The sequence below is a fragment of the Pinus tabuliformis genome, chromosome 7 (genome assembly GCF_031772625.1).
Source record: "Pinus tabuliformis cultivar Carrire ecotype Pingquan chromosome 7, CPIR1, whole genome shotgun sequence".
NCBI lineage: Eukaryota > Viridiplantae > Streptophyta > Pinopsida > Pinales > Pinaceae > Pinus > Pinus tabuliformis.
In genome coordinates, this window is record NC_142293.1 from 1,662,868,926 (window position 1) to 1,662,883,353 (window position 14,428).

At 40.2% G+C, this 14,428-nt stretch overlaps 1 protein-coding gene across 1 annotated transcript; it reads left to right on the top strand.

The window, feature by feature from the left end:
* The first annotated feature begins 386 nt into the window (after window positions 1-386).
* Window positions 387-1,400, top strand: LOC149254837 (uncharacterized). The gene is made up of 2 exons (XM_089454847.1): window positions 387-961; window positions 1,169-1,400. Exons 1-2 carry the CDS (start codon window positions 387-389, stop codon window positions 1,398-1,400), a joined length of 807 nt encoding a protein of 268 aa, XP_089310973.1.
* Window positions 1,401-14,428: the final 13,028 nt, after the last annotated feature.

The following is a 14,428-nucleotide window of genomic DNA, read 5'->3' on the forward strand; positions in this document are numbered from 1 at the left end:
TAAAGAAGAAGGTCCAAAAGGAAAAACCAGACATTATATTTGTGCAAGAAACCAAATGTGCAAATAGTATTATTCATAATGTAAGCAAAGAATTAGCCAAACATATGGAATACCTAGAAACCGCCAGCCATGGATGGGATGGAGGTTTAATCACCATGTGGGATCCGCAAATAATCAAAATCCTCTCCTCTAAAGCAACCAGATCTTTCATAGCTATAGAAGCTCAAGTGGTAGGAAATTTGGAAACCTATTTGTGTACCAATGTCTACGGGCCTCAGAAGTTGGAAGATAAATTTATTTTTCTGAGAACTCTGCTAAATATGAAGCTAAGATATCCCAGAGCGAAGGTAGTCATAGGAGGGGATTTCAATATGATAACTACCCTAATGGAAAAGAAAGGAGGGACAAGGAAACGCAACAAAGATTCTGAAGCCTTCTTAGATTTCATCAAAACAGCTAAACTAGTGGATGTCCACCCGAAGAGTGGGGCTTTCACTTGGAATAACAAAAGGGGAGGTGAAAGACAAATTGCTTCTCGACTTGATAGATTTCTAATCTCCGAAAGTATTCTGTTGGAGGGAGTTATAGTAGAATCAGATATACTCCCTAGTGGAGGGTCAGACCATTGGCCCATTTGTCTGATTGCTGCTATCCAGGGCACTCCTAGAAACAAGCCATTTAGATTTGAGAAATTTTGGCTCACCCATCCAGACTTCATTCAACTTATTGAGAAAAGGTGGCATGAATCGGTGGACATCAGAGGTACCAAAATGTACAGATTACAGGGCAAACTGAGATACATCAAAAACAAGATCAAAATATGGAACAAAACAGTCTTTGGGAACATATTGAAAGAAAAAGCCAAATTAGAGGAGCAATTAGAGCAGATACACAAAGGCTGGATCACTGGAGACATTAACCCAGAAACAATAAACAAAGAAAAAATGTTGATGCAGCAATGGTAGCTTCGTTGCCAACAAGAGGAGACCCTTTGGAAACAATAGTCCCGAATTCAATGACTCAAGGAAGGGGAACAGAATACAAAATTCTTCCACAGATCAGCAATGGACCACAGGGGAGCCAATAAAATCCTTAATCTCAAAAATGAACAGGGAGCCATTCTACAGACACATCAATAAGTTTCAACCCTGCTTACTACACATTTCAGCAGCATAGCTCAAGAGCCAGAAGTTGATAGGACAGAAGCAATTGATGAACTCATCAAATCCATTCCCAAGACAATCACTAATGAGAAAAACCTAGCACTAACTCGAGAAATTTCTTTGGAAGAGGTGGAAGCAGCGGTGAAGGATATGCCAAATGATAAAGCGCCTGGGCCTGATGGTTTTACCATCAACTTCTACAAAGCTTGCTGGGACATTGTTGAAACAGAGGTCTAGGAAGTGGTGGAAGACTCTCGGCATTCTGCCTCAATCCTCAAGTCCTTAAATTCTACTTTCCTTGCCCTGATTCCAAAAGAAGAGGAGGCCAACACCCCAGCAATATTTCGGCCTATCACTTTGTGCAATGTTATATATAAAATTATCTCTAAATTCATTGCTAACAGAATGAAACCTATTCTTCCGGGCCTCATCTCTGAAGAGCAATCGGGATATGTTGAGGGGAGACAAATTCTGGACAATATTTTACTAGCTCAAGAAATTATTCACACGCTTCACTCCAGGAAAATTGCAGGTATGATGATGCAACTTGACTTATCAAAGGCTTATGATAAAGTCAACTTGAATTACCTGGAAGAAATTTTAAAAGCTTTCGGTTTTGCCAATCAATGGATAGTGTGGATTTTAGCTCTAATCAAATCCACCAAATTTTCTATTCTGGTAAATGGTGACCCTGCCGATCAATTCTACCCCTCACGAGGGCTCAGGCAAGGAGACCCATTATCACCTTTCCTTTTTGTTATCCTTATGGAAGGTTTAAGCAGACTCATACGCAGCGCTAAAGAGGAAGGAAGTATCAAAGGATTGCAGCCCCTGCCTTCCATTCCAACGACTACTCACCAACAATTTGTTGATGATACAATGTTACATGGTACTCCCACAGTCAAAGAAGCCTTGGGCTATAAAAGGATCCTCAATCTTTTCAGCAAAGCTTCAGGTATGGAAGTTAATCTATCAAAATCCACCATCTTCTTTTTCAATACACATTTAACAGTGCAAAAAAATCTCTCTACCATTCTAGGCTTTCGCAGAAGCAGCCTACCCTCTAGGTACCTAGGAGCTCCTCTAACGGATAAACCCTGGCAAAAACTCATTGGGAGAAGATCCTAGCTAGCCTGGAGAAAAGATTCCATCATTGGACCCATAGGGCCCTCAATTTTGCTGGTAGGCTAGTCTTAACCAAAGTAGTCCTGCAAGCTATTCCTCAATATATGCTCTCCATAATTCCTGCTCCCAAAGGAGTCCTTCAGCAAATGAGGGCGATCCAGAGAACTTTCTTATGGTCAGGAAATGCAGAGAAGAAAAAATGGGCACTAGTGGCATGGAATAAAATGTGTAAGCCCAAACAACTGGGGAGGGTTAAACCTGCTAGACCCCTCCACCATCAGTAGGGCCTGTGGGGCTAAGCTGTGGTAGAAATGGCTGAAGGAACCCAATCTTCCTTGGGCTAGACATTGGAAGGAAAAATACGCTCCAATGCATAGTATTCAGAACCTGATCAGAATGCAAGAGAATCCAGAAGGCTCACCGATCTGGAACCTAGCAAGGAAAAATAGATACATTATACAGGAGAATAGCTTTTGGGAAATTCGCAATGGAAAAACTACCTTTTTTTGGGAGGATGCCTGGCAACAACTCCCCAAGTTAGAAAGGCCTGAGTTTGCAGGTCTTCAAAGAAATTACCAGGAGCTTGGGAGAACAACGGTGAATCACTATTGGACTCCTAATAATAGGGACCCGGAGTGGAGAACTTGGGCAGTCAATGAAACAGAGAACATGACTGAAGCAAACAATGACATTAGGGACTTGCAAACACTGTTAAACAAAAGAAGAATTAGAATGGCAGAAGACAACGACCAACTAAGATGGGGAAAGCAAGGAGGGGGAAATTTCATGCTCAAAGAAGCCAGAAACTGTATCGAAGATTCGGAGCAAGAAGAAAAGGTGAAATGGAGCAACAAGGTCTCGGATTCTCAGTTCTGGCCGAAAATAAAACCTTCCTCTGGTTCCTAAGGCACAGGAAAACTCTCACTTGGGAGAATCTCTGAAAGAAAGGGTTCTGTGGCCCATCTAGATGCCCCATGTGCGAAAAGGAAGAAGAAACAATGAATCATCTCTTCAACACATGTGAGTTGGCAAACCTCCTGTGGAATTGGGCGGAAACCACTTTGCAGCAAACGGACAGAATAAGAGATTCCATTCAAGAAACCATCGAAAATTGGCAAGGCAATTTCTCCAGCAATCAATTGGTCAACATCATTTGGAAAACCATGCCAGGGTTTATTACATGGTCAATCTGGAAAGAAAGGAATAGGAGAGTATTCTTGAACGAAACCAGAAATATAAATCACTCTATAGAAATTATCATACAAAATATCAGGCAATTGGTTCTTGTCAAAGGCAAACCAGAAAAAGATAATAAAGCATCAAATGGGGACTTACAAATCTTGAAAGCTTTCAACCTGGATAAAGGAACCTTCACGGCTACCGTGAATCGCCAACAGGAGATAGACACCACTTTAGGCATCTGGAAACGACCACCTTCAGGCTTCCTCAAGCTAAATTTTGATGGTGCGTTGCAGGGTAATCCAGGTCTAGCCGGCATCGGAGGAATTCTCAGGAACAACGAAGGAGAAATTCAGTACATCTATAGCAAAGCCTTAGAGGAAGGAACCAATAATGAGATGGAGTTCGCAGCGATCGAATATGGTCTGAGAATTCTTAGGAAATTACAGGCGGGCACGACAGTGGTAGAAGGGGACTCCCAACTCGCAATTACAGTAGCCAAAAGGATGTATGCGGGAGCTAAAGCAAGAAAAGTTACACAGCATTGGCGACTGGCCAAAGTAACAGAGAGTATATCCAAACATCTTGGACGTTTGAAAGGTTTAATCTTTCAAGCTGTTCGCCACAAAGCCAATACAGTTGTGGACCATCTGGCAAATTATGGTATAGAGAACCCCACCAACATCATGGACAGTTGTTGGCAGGACGTCACCTGCCCGGAAGTAAGAAACAAGTGTACCCTACTCTCGAGGCAGGATATGGTAAATGAAAGATAAGGACAAAGGGACGACGCTCTATACAGGTATTAAGATATGATTATGATCAATCGTACTGCGGGGAGAATTAAGGGTCGGCAGAAGAATGAAGGACAGGCAGGAAATGGGCATTCAATGCACAAGCAGGTGGGAGTCACTCCCATCAGCTCCATGAGTGAAAAGTATGAGCGCTGCCGACGCCCATATAGAAGTATGGACACTTGGCACGCTTCGGAGAAGTTCAAGAGAGGCAAACTTAAGAGCAAAAATCTGAGACATCATCGAAAGTATGAACCACGAAGCAAGGATAATTATGAAGGGATTTGCGGTCAGCAGGTGACAAGATGGAATGCAGCAAGTGACTCACCCGCTCTCCCCTCTATATCTTCAGTCCCCAGTAACGGCAGTGCCACTGTGTATTCGGTTAGTCGGCAGAAACTCTTTTCCTCAGCCCTTAGAATACGGTGTTGTTTGGTGCTTGAGTTTGAGATAATGGCGGGTGAGGGCAGCAGAAATGCATCTGCCAACCGAGATCTTAAGCAGGCTCGGGAAGCCTATGAAACAAGGACCTCTCAAAGGGAAAAACGCAAGATTGAGGAGCTGGAGGCCATCGTGACTGAGGAAGAGGAGAACTTGGAGGCGCATGATTTGGAGAAGGATATGGAATGGGTACAGGACCCTGGCACATCTACAACATGAGCCACCCAATATGTCCGCACGCAAGCGGAAATGTGGAGGATGAAAACGATGCTGGCAAAAGCCATAAGCATGCAAGGTGACTATATCAGCTAGGCTTGACAGGCTCAACATGCAATTGTTGTAACTTCTGCGGAGCATGCGGCGATCTTGGAAGGCCTGGACTTCAAAATTAGCGGCCTGGAGCAGCAATTTGACAGCATTTCCAAGAAACTAACAGTCTTGATCAGTCTTCTGCGTCACTCCATATGTCAGGAAGCTAGGAGTGCTGGGGAAAGGGTGGAGGGGAACACGGGCAACAATCAGAGCACACTTTCAGCGCCACCTCAGGCGGGTAGAGCCAAGGCTCCGACTGGTCAGGAATCCTCCAAGAATTATGTGGTTCTCGAGATGTAACGGGTCTTTGTTGCAAGCACTAGATGAGTTCCTGAGGCATGGGTCTGTATATGCGATCGTTGACCTTGGAATTCATCCATTTTGTCAGTTTTTTTTGTTTTTTTCTCTAGCTGTCCGAGGTTCTATGTGGATCTCAGTTTGGTCACTGTTGTTTTTTTTGTCAACCCCTGACTGTCTCTGCCGCCCTACGTGGTGTGCCCTGGGGTTCTGTAGGAGTTCATTTTGGTCATGACGAGGTGTATGCAGATTAGGAAAGCAGTCTTCTGTCTGCACGAGCAGACCTTTTGTAAATATGTATTATTGTCTTAATATAAAATGTTGATTTACACAAAAAAAACATTTTTACTCAATGGGAGTACTCATTGGATGTGAAATTTAATTCCTCATATAAAGAGTATCTAAGTTGCATACTTTCAATGGACCTTTCCATAAAAAAAAATGAGAAACACCTGAAAAAACATAATTGTACCATCTTATCATATCATATTAATTAAATAATCAAACATAATCATAATTAAATACATCACCCAATATAATATTTTAATCATTAAACAAACAATGTACACTCTCCCACTCTTTTATATTTTTTTATTAAAATATTTATTATCTAATGACACAATATCTCCACAATACATTACCATAGATAATATTAAACTCACCTAAGATCATTCATTTTCATAAAACAATGTACTTGTGTAATAAACTCAACTACTTGTTGAAATTAATGGACAATATGTATTATTGGAGAGTTTGTTCACTACTTGTGTGTGTGTCCTAGTTTAAGATTAGTTCCTACTAGGAGCTAGTTCTAACTCTCATATTCTTAAACTTATATATTCTCGATGTTAATGATTAATGAGTACAACGTTCTCATTGAGGCAGAGCAGTGTTGAGACGCAACTCGTTCACCTGTGAGGTGCTAAATTTCAAAATATATTTGATTTCTTTCATTTTTTAACATGGTATCAGAACACAAGTTGTGGCCAAATAATTGAGTGCCCTTGGTGGTAAAGAAAAGCTCAAGTGTGGAATTGTGGTAGCTAGCCAGAGATAAAAAAAAATTCCTCTCATAGAGATGAGGAATAGCACATATATCACTTCAAATCCCGCATTTTTCAAATGAAATGAAATGATATTTTAAGGTCCACGAGACAAAAAATAGTCTATGAGACCATTAGTTCCCTATTTTTGGCTCTTTGCAATTCGTTCCTTTTCTGATTCAAATTGATGATGAGCTGACCCAACCTTCCAACAATTTCCTAACTAAAAACACAATGCCAAGAAACTGATGCTAACATGTTCTCATAACTTTCTCTGATGTCTTTGAATGCATCACATTCCAAAATGAAATGTATCACATTCCAAAATGAAATGTTTTTCTGATTCCACAGCCCCTGATGTGCAAAATGTACACACCCTTTCTTCCCAAACTTCTTTAGGCCTTTTCCACCGACCTGTTTCACACCAAAGTTGATGTGAATTGGTCCTTAATTTAGCAATAAGAAACTTTTCCCTCTACAAAATGCTATCTCTAATTAACTCTTTTTGTTGTAAATCACACTTAGGATTGAATTCTTCAATGCAATATTTCTTCTTTCTACCCAACTCTTTTCCCCATAACTTTTTACGAAAAGTAATTAAAGTAGGAAGGAACATGGCAGTTACCCTGGAATACGCGTTGATCCTCCTTTACTTAGAAGGATCCTCATCAGCAAGGGTTCCCATCCCGAAATTCGCGCTGGTTGACTTTTTCAAATGTCGTGTATTTCTGGTGGGTCGCTAGGCAGGTTACTGAGTAGATTGAGTGGGACAAAGTGGAAGATGGCCGAGTGAATAGAGACGCAGATAGTGGAAGGTCGTGTGGACTGTTCCCGAGGAGCCGAAGGTCAAAATAGATCCACGGTTGCAGTGGCAAAGTTGATCAGAGGAGGAACGACGTTCACGCGGGAGGCGGAGTACGCGTTGCTGCAGAGGCAGCGTTCGACCTGTGGTGGATCACTGGAGTGTGAGCATCACCGGATCGTGGTCGAACTGCTGTGGAGTCACTGTGTGCATCCCAATCCTTGTTCGAGTGTTGTAAGCGTGGAGAATTCAACATCGACTACTGACTGTGGGACTCTGCCTGGCCTGTGGTTTTTTTGATGGCTCCATAACTGTCTTCACAGGCTGAGAGGATCACTGGGATCGCTGGTGAAGCTTGGGTCAGATCGATACCACAACTTGAGCGGATTGGTTTGGTTGCAGAGACCAGAACATGCAGCTTGAGTGGATTGGTTCAGTGGCGAGCTTCAAATCTGGTAGTGCAGCGCCAGGTTCGTTCGCGCGGGAGGCTGAGTAGGTGTGGTGGAAGCATTCTGTCGCTGCAGTGTAGCTGTCGGGCGTGGAGAAGTTTGGTCCGGTGAGAATCATTTTTTTTCTTTCTCTCGGCGCCAGTTGTCTTGCCGGTTGGTCGAATTCCACAGATCGCTAAAGTTTGGTGGATTTGTCTGAGAACCCTACTACTATGTACCTTTAAGATCAGCACTACTATGTACCTTTAAGATCAACGGTAAAACCCTGTTCGAAGACATGGTGCTGTATTTTTTTTCCCTAAAGTTTGGTGGATTTGTGTGAGAACTATAATGTGGCCGAGCAGATCAGCACTACTATGTACCTTTAAGATCAACGGTAAAACCTTGTTCGAAGACATGGTGCTGTATTTTTTTTTCTTCATGGGTGTAGATGTGATTCCTGCGTGTTCTTTTTTCTTTCAAGATCGGTGGATTGATGGATCTATCTGGCTCGGTGCGGATCTTGTGCCTTGAGGCTGAGGAAAAATAGTACATAAAATATAAAATAATTATTAAAATGCCTTTTCCCACATATTATAACTATTTATTTGCATATATATATTTCTTTGTTTTTATAAATAAGTTTCCAAATTTCTTTATCCTCTATTTCTTAATTATATAAACCTGTAATATTAATAAATTTTTATATTCACATAAAATTACTCATATTCATGAAGTTCTATAATTTCATAATCTCATAACTGCAATTTTTGGAAAAATACTCTCATGTGTTGGTAATTTTCTAGTTTTAAAAAGCTGTTAAAACCATTACACTAAATTATATCTTAACAAATCTTATATAAAGACATTATTAATTAATCAAATCTCCCATTGTACACAAAAACATTATCAATTATACCTTAGCAAATGTCTCATAAAAACATATAAACCTTACCCTTGAAAATGTAAAAAAAAAATTACCAAGTAAAAAGATATTACAAGAGATGAATAGGAATGTCATGATTAATCTTATCAGTAAATTATTTTTTTCCCTTTAATTTTATTTCAATATTTACTTAATCATACATCTTATATAATGGTTAAGAGCATGTGTTTCCTTCTAAGAGGCCATAGGTTCAAAACCACAAAGGGGTAGAGTATGTATGTCTTCATAGCCTTAATTGTCAAAATAAAATAATAAAAATAATAATATTTATATAACCAAAAACAAATAATAATTTGAGTAGAGTATGTATGTCAAAATAAGATAATAATAATAACAATCTATATAAAACCAAAACCATATAATTGCTTGTTCATGACAATACTTTTTGTAACCTTGATTCTACTTGAGTTTCCATTATACTGTAAATTGGACTCTAAAGGTTGAGCAGCAGCATAAGTATTTTGAATCATGGTTAAGGTAGCACAAGTATTCTGAGTCACTGTCCATATTCTACGTTGGATCCTAAATGTTCAAAGTGTTACGAAAATATTACTAGGGTGGAACCCTCGTCTTCAATGTACAACACACACATGGTTATGGCCTTAACCTGAGTAAAGTTTAGTCTGCAACCCAAGGTTGAGCCAAAAAGAAAGTATTATTCGCGTAAAGTTTGGTGGTCGAACCTAAAGGCTGAGCCGGAATGAAAGTATTATTCGTGTGAACAGTTCTGTCGACATTGTTGGCTCCCCGTTAATGGTGGTGTAGAAGGTCAACGCTCCCCTTGTGTTTCATGGCATGTGCTTAAATCTACTGATATTTCTGTTTACTAACACCTGCAGGTTTTGGTGTAACGGCAATTGTGACTCCAACAAGTGGTATTAGAGCCAGAGGTCTTGAGTTCGAAACACACTGGGCTCACATTGGGGGGGAAGATTGTTGGCTCCTCGTTAATGGCGGTGTAGAAGGTCAACAATCCCCGTTTGTTTTGTTGCATGTGCTTAAATCTAGCGATGTGTCTATTTACTAACACCTGCAGGTTTTGGTGTAACAGCAATCATGACTCCAACAAACATCATCAATGTACAACTCACACACATGGTTAAGGCCTTAATCTTAGTAGAGTTTTAGTCACCGTCCATACTCTACCTTTGACCCTAAAAGTTGAACCCGAACGAGTATTACTCTCATAAGCATTTCACTTTAGTTCAATCCTCATCATCAATGTACAACACACACATGGTTAAGGCCTCAACCTGAGTAGAGTTGAATAGGCATCAAGGCTATAAGGTTGAGCGCACACAAGTGTTATTTTAATGAAAACTCTACTCTGGTTGAATGATGGTCAAGGCCTCATTCTGAGTAAAATTGAATCCCCTGTCTATGATCTACATTGGATTCGAAAGGTTGAGCCCGTAAAAGTGTTATTTTAATCAAAACTTTACGCCAATTATTATTATTATTATGGATGTCGTAATTCATAATTGCCTTTATTTGGATGGATTTAGATTGATTTGGAATTAGTTGTTTTTGGATTGTTATTATATATGCCGTAATTTATAATTGGATTGATTTGGAATTAATAGTAGGTTGATTAAAAATCAAAGTATTATTTTGAAAATAAATTTTGGGAAAATAATATAATTATTGTTAGATTTTAGACTTTTGTGATTTATATTGATAATACTATTGTTTTTATGATTAATCATATTCTTAAGATTTGGCCAATGTTTTGAACCAACTCATGTGGTTAATTCTTGGGATAAAGGTGAAAAAATCAATCTTCCAAAACACTTACATAGCAAAGAAGCATCCATACCCAAAATTAGCCATTAAGAAATAGTAATTATAAACTAGCCATTAGGAAGGTTGTTAAAAAATCAATTATTTTGTGAAATTTATTTACTTATTTACTTATTTTTTATTTTTTTAAATTAAAGATGAGAAACAAATAATATAATATAATAATAAATAAAAGTATGATAATTATAATAATAAATAAAGTTATGATGAGAAGATGAATAAAATATGAGAGGGAGAGGAGCAACGATGGCGGCTAGGGTTTGAAGGAAACTTGCTCAAGCTGTAATCATAGTACCAAATCTAGAAGAGGACAGTGCTAGAGCGGCAAAGCTTCACAGAAGAGGGCAGGTTCTGACCCAACAGATGAAAAACGCGGGGTCCAACAGGACCCCAACTTATAAATAGGCAATGATGCACAAGGATAAAATTCGCTAGACATGGTGCAAATCTCAGGTTCGGATAAGACGGGAAAGAAGGTTCCGCCCAATAAGGGAAAGCTAAACGGCAAGGGAAAAGAAACCCAGAAACTAAAAGAAATCAATGGCAGCAACAACATAGCTGACAGAGACAGGAAAAACCCTTTTCCAGAATAGAATCACAAGAGAAGGAGCCAGGGGATGAGCAGACAAGGATAAAGGAGGATCTAAACCAATGTAATGCAGAATAGGAAGGGACAACTACGGGTGCCAAAAAGAAAGAGAACCGGGGACATTGCAAGCCTAAAGCCACTGAAAACCTAAGGGTAATAATCTCTGACCCAAAACTACAGGCGTACTGAGATCACATGGCAGAACATGCAGTGATCTGCAAGTTTATGGGTTTCTGGCCAATAGAACGAGCCCTATGCTTGTGGATCAAGTAGTAATGGAAACCCAGAGGGGATGTAAGACTCCACCTAGGGGCCAAAGGATTCTTCATGGTGGTATTCACCAATCTGGATGACAAGGATCAGATCTTCGATGGAGGCCCGTACTTCTTCGCCTCAGCAGGTCTATACATGAGACCTTGGAAGCCCAAGTTTGCACCAGAACAGGAAACCTTCAAACAGGTACCGGTCTGGATTCGCTTGTTTTCTCTACCAATTGACTACTGGGGATAGACAACGCTAGAACAAATAGGTAATAAGTTAGGCACCTTCATAAAAACCTCATAGGCAACATTACAGAAGAGATACACCTCCTGTGCTAGAATCTGTGTCGAGATGGATATTTCTGGGGCTCTGCATGAGGGTCTGTGGTTGGAATACAGAGATGAAGTGTATTTTCAAGCTATAGACTATGAGCAGATCCCTTTTCGATGTAGGAAATGTCATGAACATGGAAATTTTATTAGAGAATGCCCATTGAACAAAACTATGGAGAAACCCAAGGAAAACACAGGGGGTAAGAATAAGGAGGCTTTTATTCGACCTCATGCTAGACAACGAGCAAACAAAAGGAAACATAATAAAGCAAGCACATCCATCAGAAGCACAGACAATGCATTTGGGGTGTTGGAATCAGAGATGGAACCAAAGGACACCAATCAAGAGCAAGAGCTACTGCTAGACAGCCAGACCACAATCACACCAAGGACACAAGACCACAATTCCAATCCATCAAGCAACATCCCACTTGCTCCTGGCCCAACAGAAGGACTGGAAGAAGACTTAGAAATGATGGCTATTGAAATGGGGCTCGAGGATATGGAGCTCAGCGACATTCTAGAACAACAAGGTATGGATCTACCAAACATGGTAGAACAATGGAAAAATAAAGGCATAGAACACATATCTGAAGAGGAGGTGAATAGGATCAACACATTATTCATAGCAAGACAACAAGTAGAAATGGACATGTAGAGGAGAAGCTTGGGAACAACAAAAGGTCTAGGGGTGAGAGCCCAAGGACTGCATCAAACCACAACCAACCCAAAGCACCGGAAAAAATGGGGAAGAAGAACAAACAATGAAGCATTACAAGAGCTCGGTCAAATGCTCCTAAACTCAAGTAAAATGAAAGCCCTTGAGGCGTTCACACTCACTTCCTAAAAATTTGTTAATCATGAAAGTACTTTCTTGGAATGCTAGAGGGTTAAACAGCCTAAAGAAGCAGTGATTATTAAAGAAAAAGGTCAAAAAGGAACAACCAGATATGATTTTTTCGCAAGAAACTAAATGCTCAAGCAAAACAATAGAAAACATCAGTAAAAAATTGGGAAAAAGAATGGACTACCTAGAAACAGAAAGCAGTGGAATGGAAGGGGGCCTGGCCATTCTTTGGAATCCTCAGGTTCTCCAGCTATTGTCTTCAAAAGCTACCAGATCTCACATCTCAATAGAATTCCAAATGGTACGAAATCCAGATACCTATCTCTACACAAATGTCTATGGCCCTCAGAAACTAGAGGCAAAATTGCTAATGCTTAGAAGTCTATCCAACTTGTAACAGAGAAATCCCCAAGCAAAAGAAATTTTTAGAGGAGATTTTAATATGATCACCTCACTCATGGAGAAAAAAGGAGGCATCAGAATGCTCAACCAGGATGCGGAAGCTTTAAACGATTTTATCAAATCAGCTAAGCTTGTAGACATCTTCCCCAAGAGCGGAGCTTTCACATGGAACAATAAAAGAGGAGGTGATAGGTAGATCTCCTTTAGTCTGGATAGGTTTTAAGTGACAGAAACCATCCTTCTGGAAGGGATTACTGTGGATTCGAATGAATGCGGCAATCCTTGGCACCCCAAGGAATAAACCCTTCAGATTTGAACTATTCTGGCCTAGTCATCCTGAGTTCACTTCGAAAATAAAACAATGGTGGGGTGAATTGAGAGGAACCAAGATGTACATTCTCCAAGCTAAAATTAAACCTATCAAAAACAGGTTAAAATCCCTGAATCAAGAAGTTTTCGGCAACATATTTAAAGAAAAGAAGCTACTGGAGGAGCAATTGGAACAGATTCACAAGGAATGGATACAGGGGAATATAAATCAAGAAACAATGAACATCGAACAAACACTCATGCAGAATTGGTAGGCCAGATGCTAACAGGAGGAAAATTTGTGTAAGCAAAAATCTAGAATTCAGTGGCTTAAGGAAGGTCAAAAGAACACAAAATTCTTTCACCGATAAACCATTGATCACAGGAGTGCTAATAAAATATTAAGAATAAAGGATGAAAAGGGGACTTCTTTTCAAACACATCATGAAATATCAGCCCTCCTCATAAACCATTTTACCCAAATTTCTTTGGAGCCCAACATTAACAAAGAGGATGCTATTCGGGATTTAACGACTTCTATTCCAAAGCTTATCACAGAGGATCAAAACAAGCCTCTAAATTGAGCGGTAACCATGGAAGAAGTGGAAGAAGCAGTGAGATGTATGCTCAATGGTAAGGCACCAGGACCGGATGGTTTCACCATTGACTTTTACAAAGCATGTTGGGCAATAATCAAACAAAGGTTTGGGAAGTGGTGGAAGATTCCTGGCACTCCTCATCCATCCTAAAATCCCTCAACTGCACCTTCATAACCCTGATACCAAAGGAGGAGGAAGCAAATACACTGTCGAAGTTTCGGCCAATTGAATTATGCAATGTGCTGTACAAGATTATATCAAAAGTCATAGCTAACAGACTAAAGCCAATTCTTCCAAGGATCATTTCGGAAGAACAATCTGGCTATGTAGAAGGAAGACAGATTATGGCTAACATATTTCTAGCGCAAGAGATGATTCACACTCTCGAAACTCAGAAAAGAGATGGAATGCTAATGCAGTGGGACCTCTCGAAGGCTTATGATAAAGTCAATTGGAACTACTTAGAGGCTATTCTGGATGTCTTTGGCTTTGCGAAGAGATGGATAACATGGATCCTAGCCTTGATTAAGTCCACTGGATTTTCCATCCTGGTTAACAGAGCTCCCACAACCCAGTTTACACCGACTAGAGGTATACGGCAAGGGGATCCCCTATCCGCCTTTTTGTTTGTCATACTAATGGAAGGCCTTAGACAGCTGATCAGAAAGGCTAAAGAGGATAGCGTAATTTAGGGACTCCAACCCTTGCCCTCATGCCTTGCAACCAATCATCAGTAGTTTTTCAATGATACTACACTGC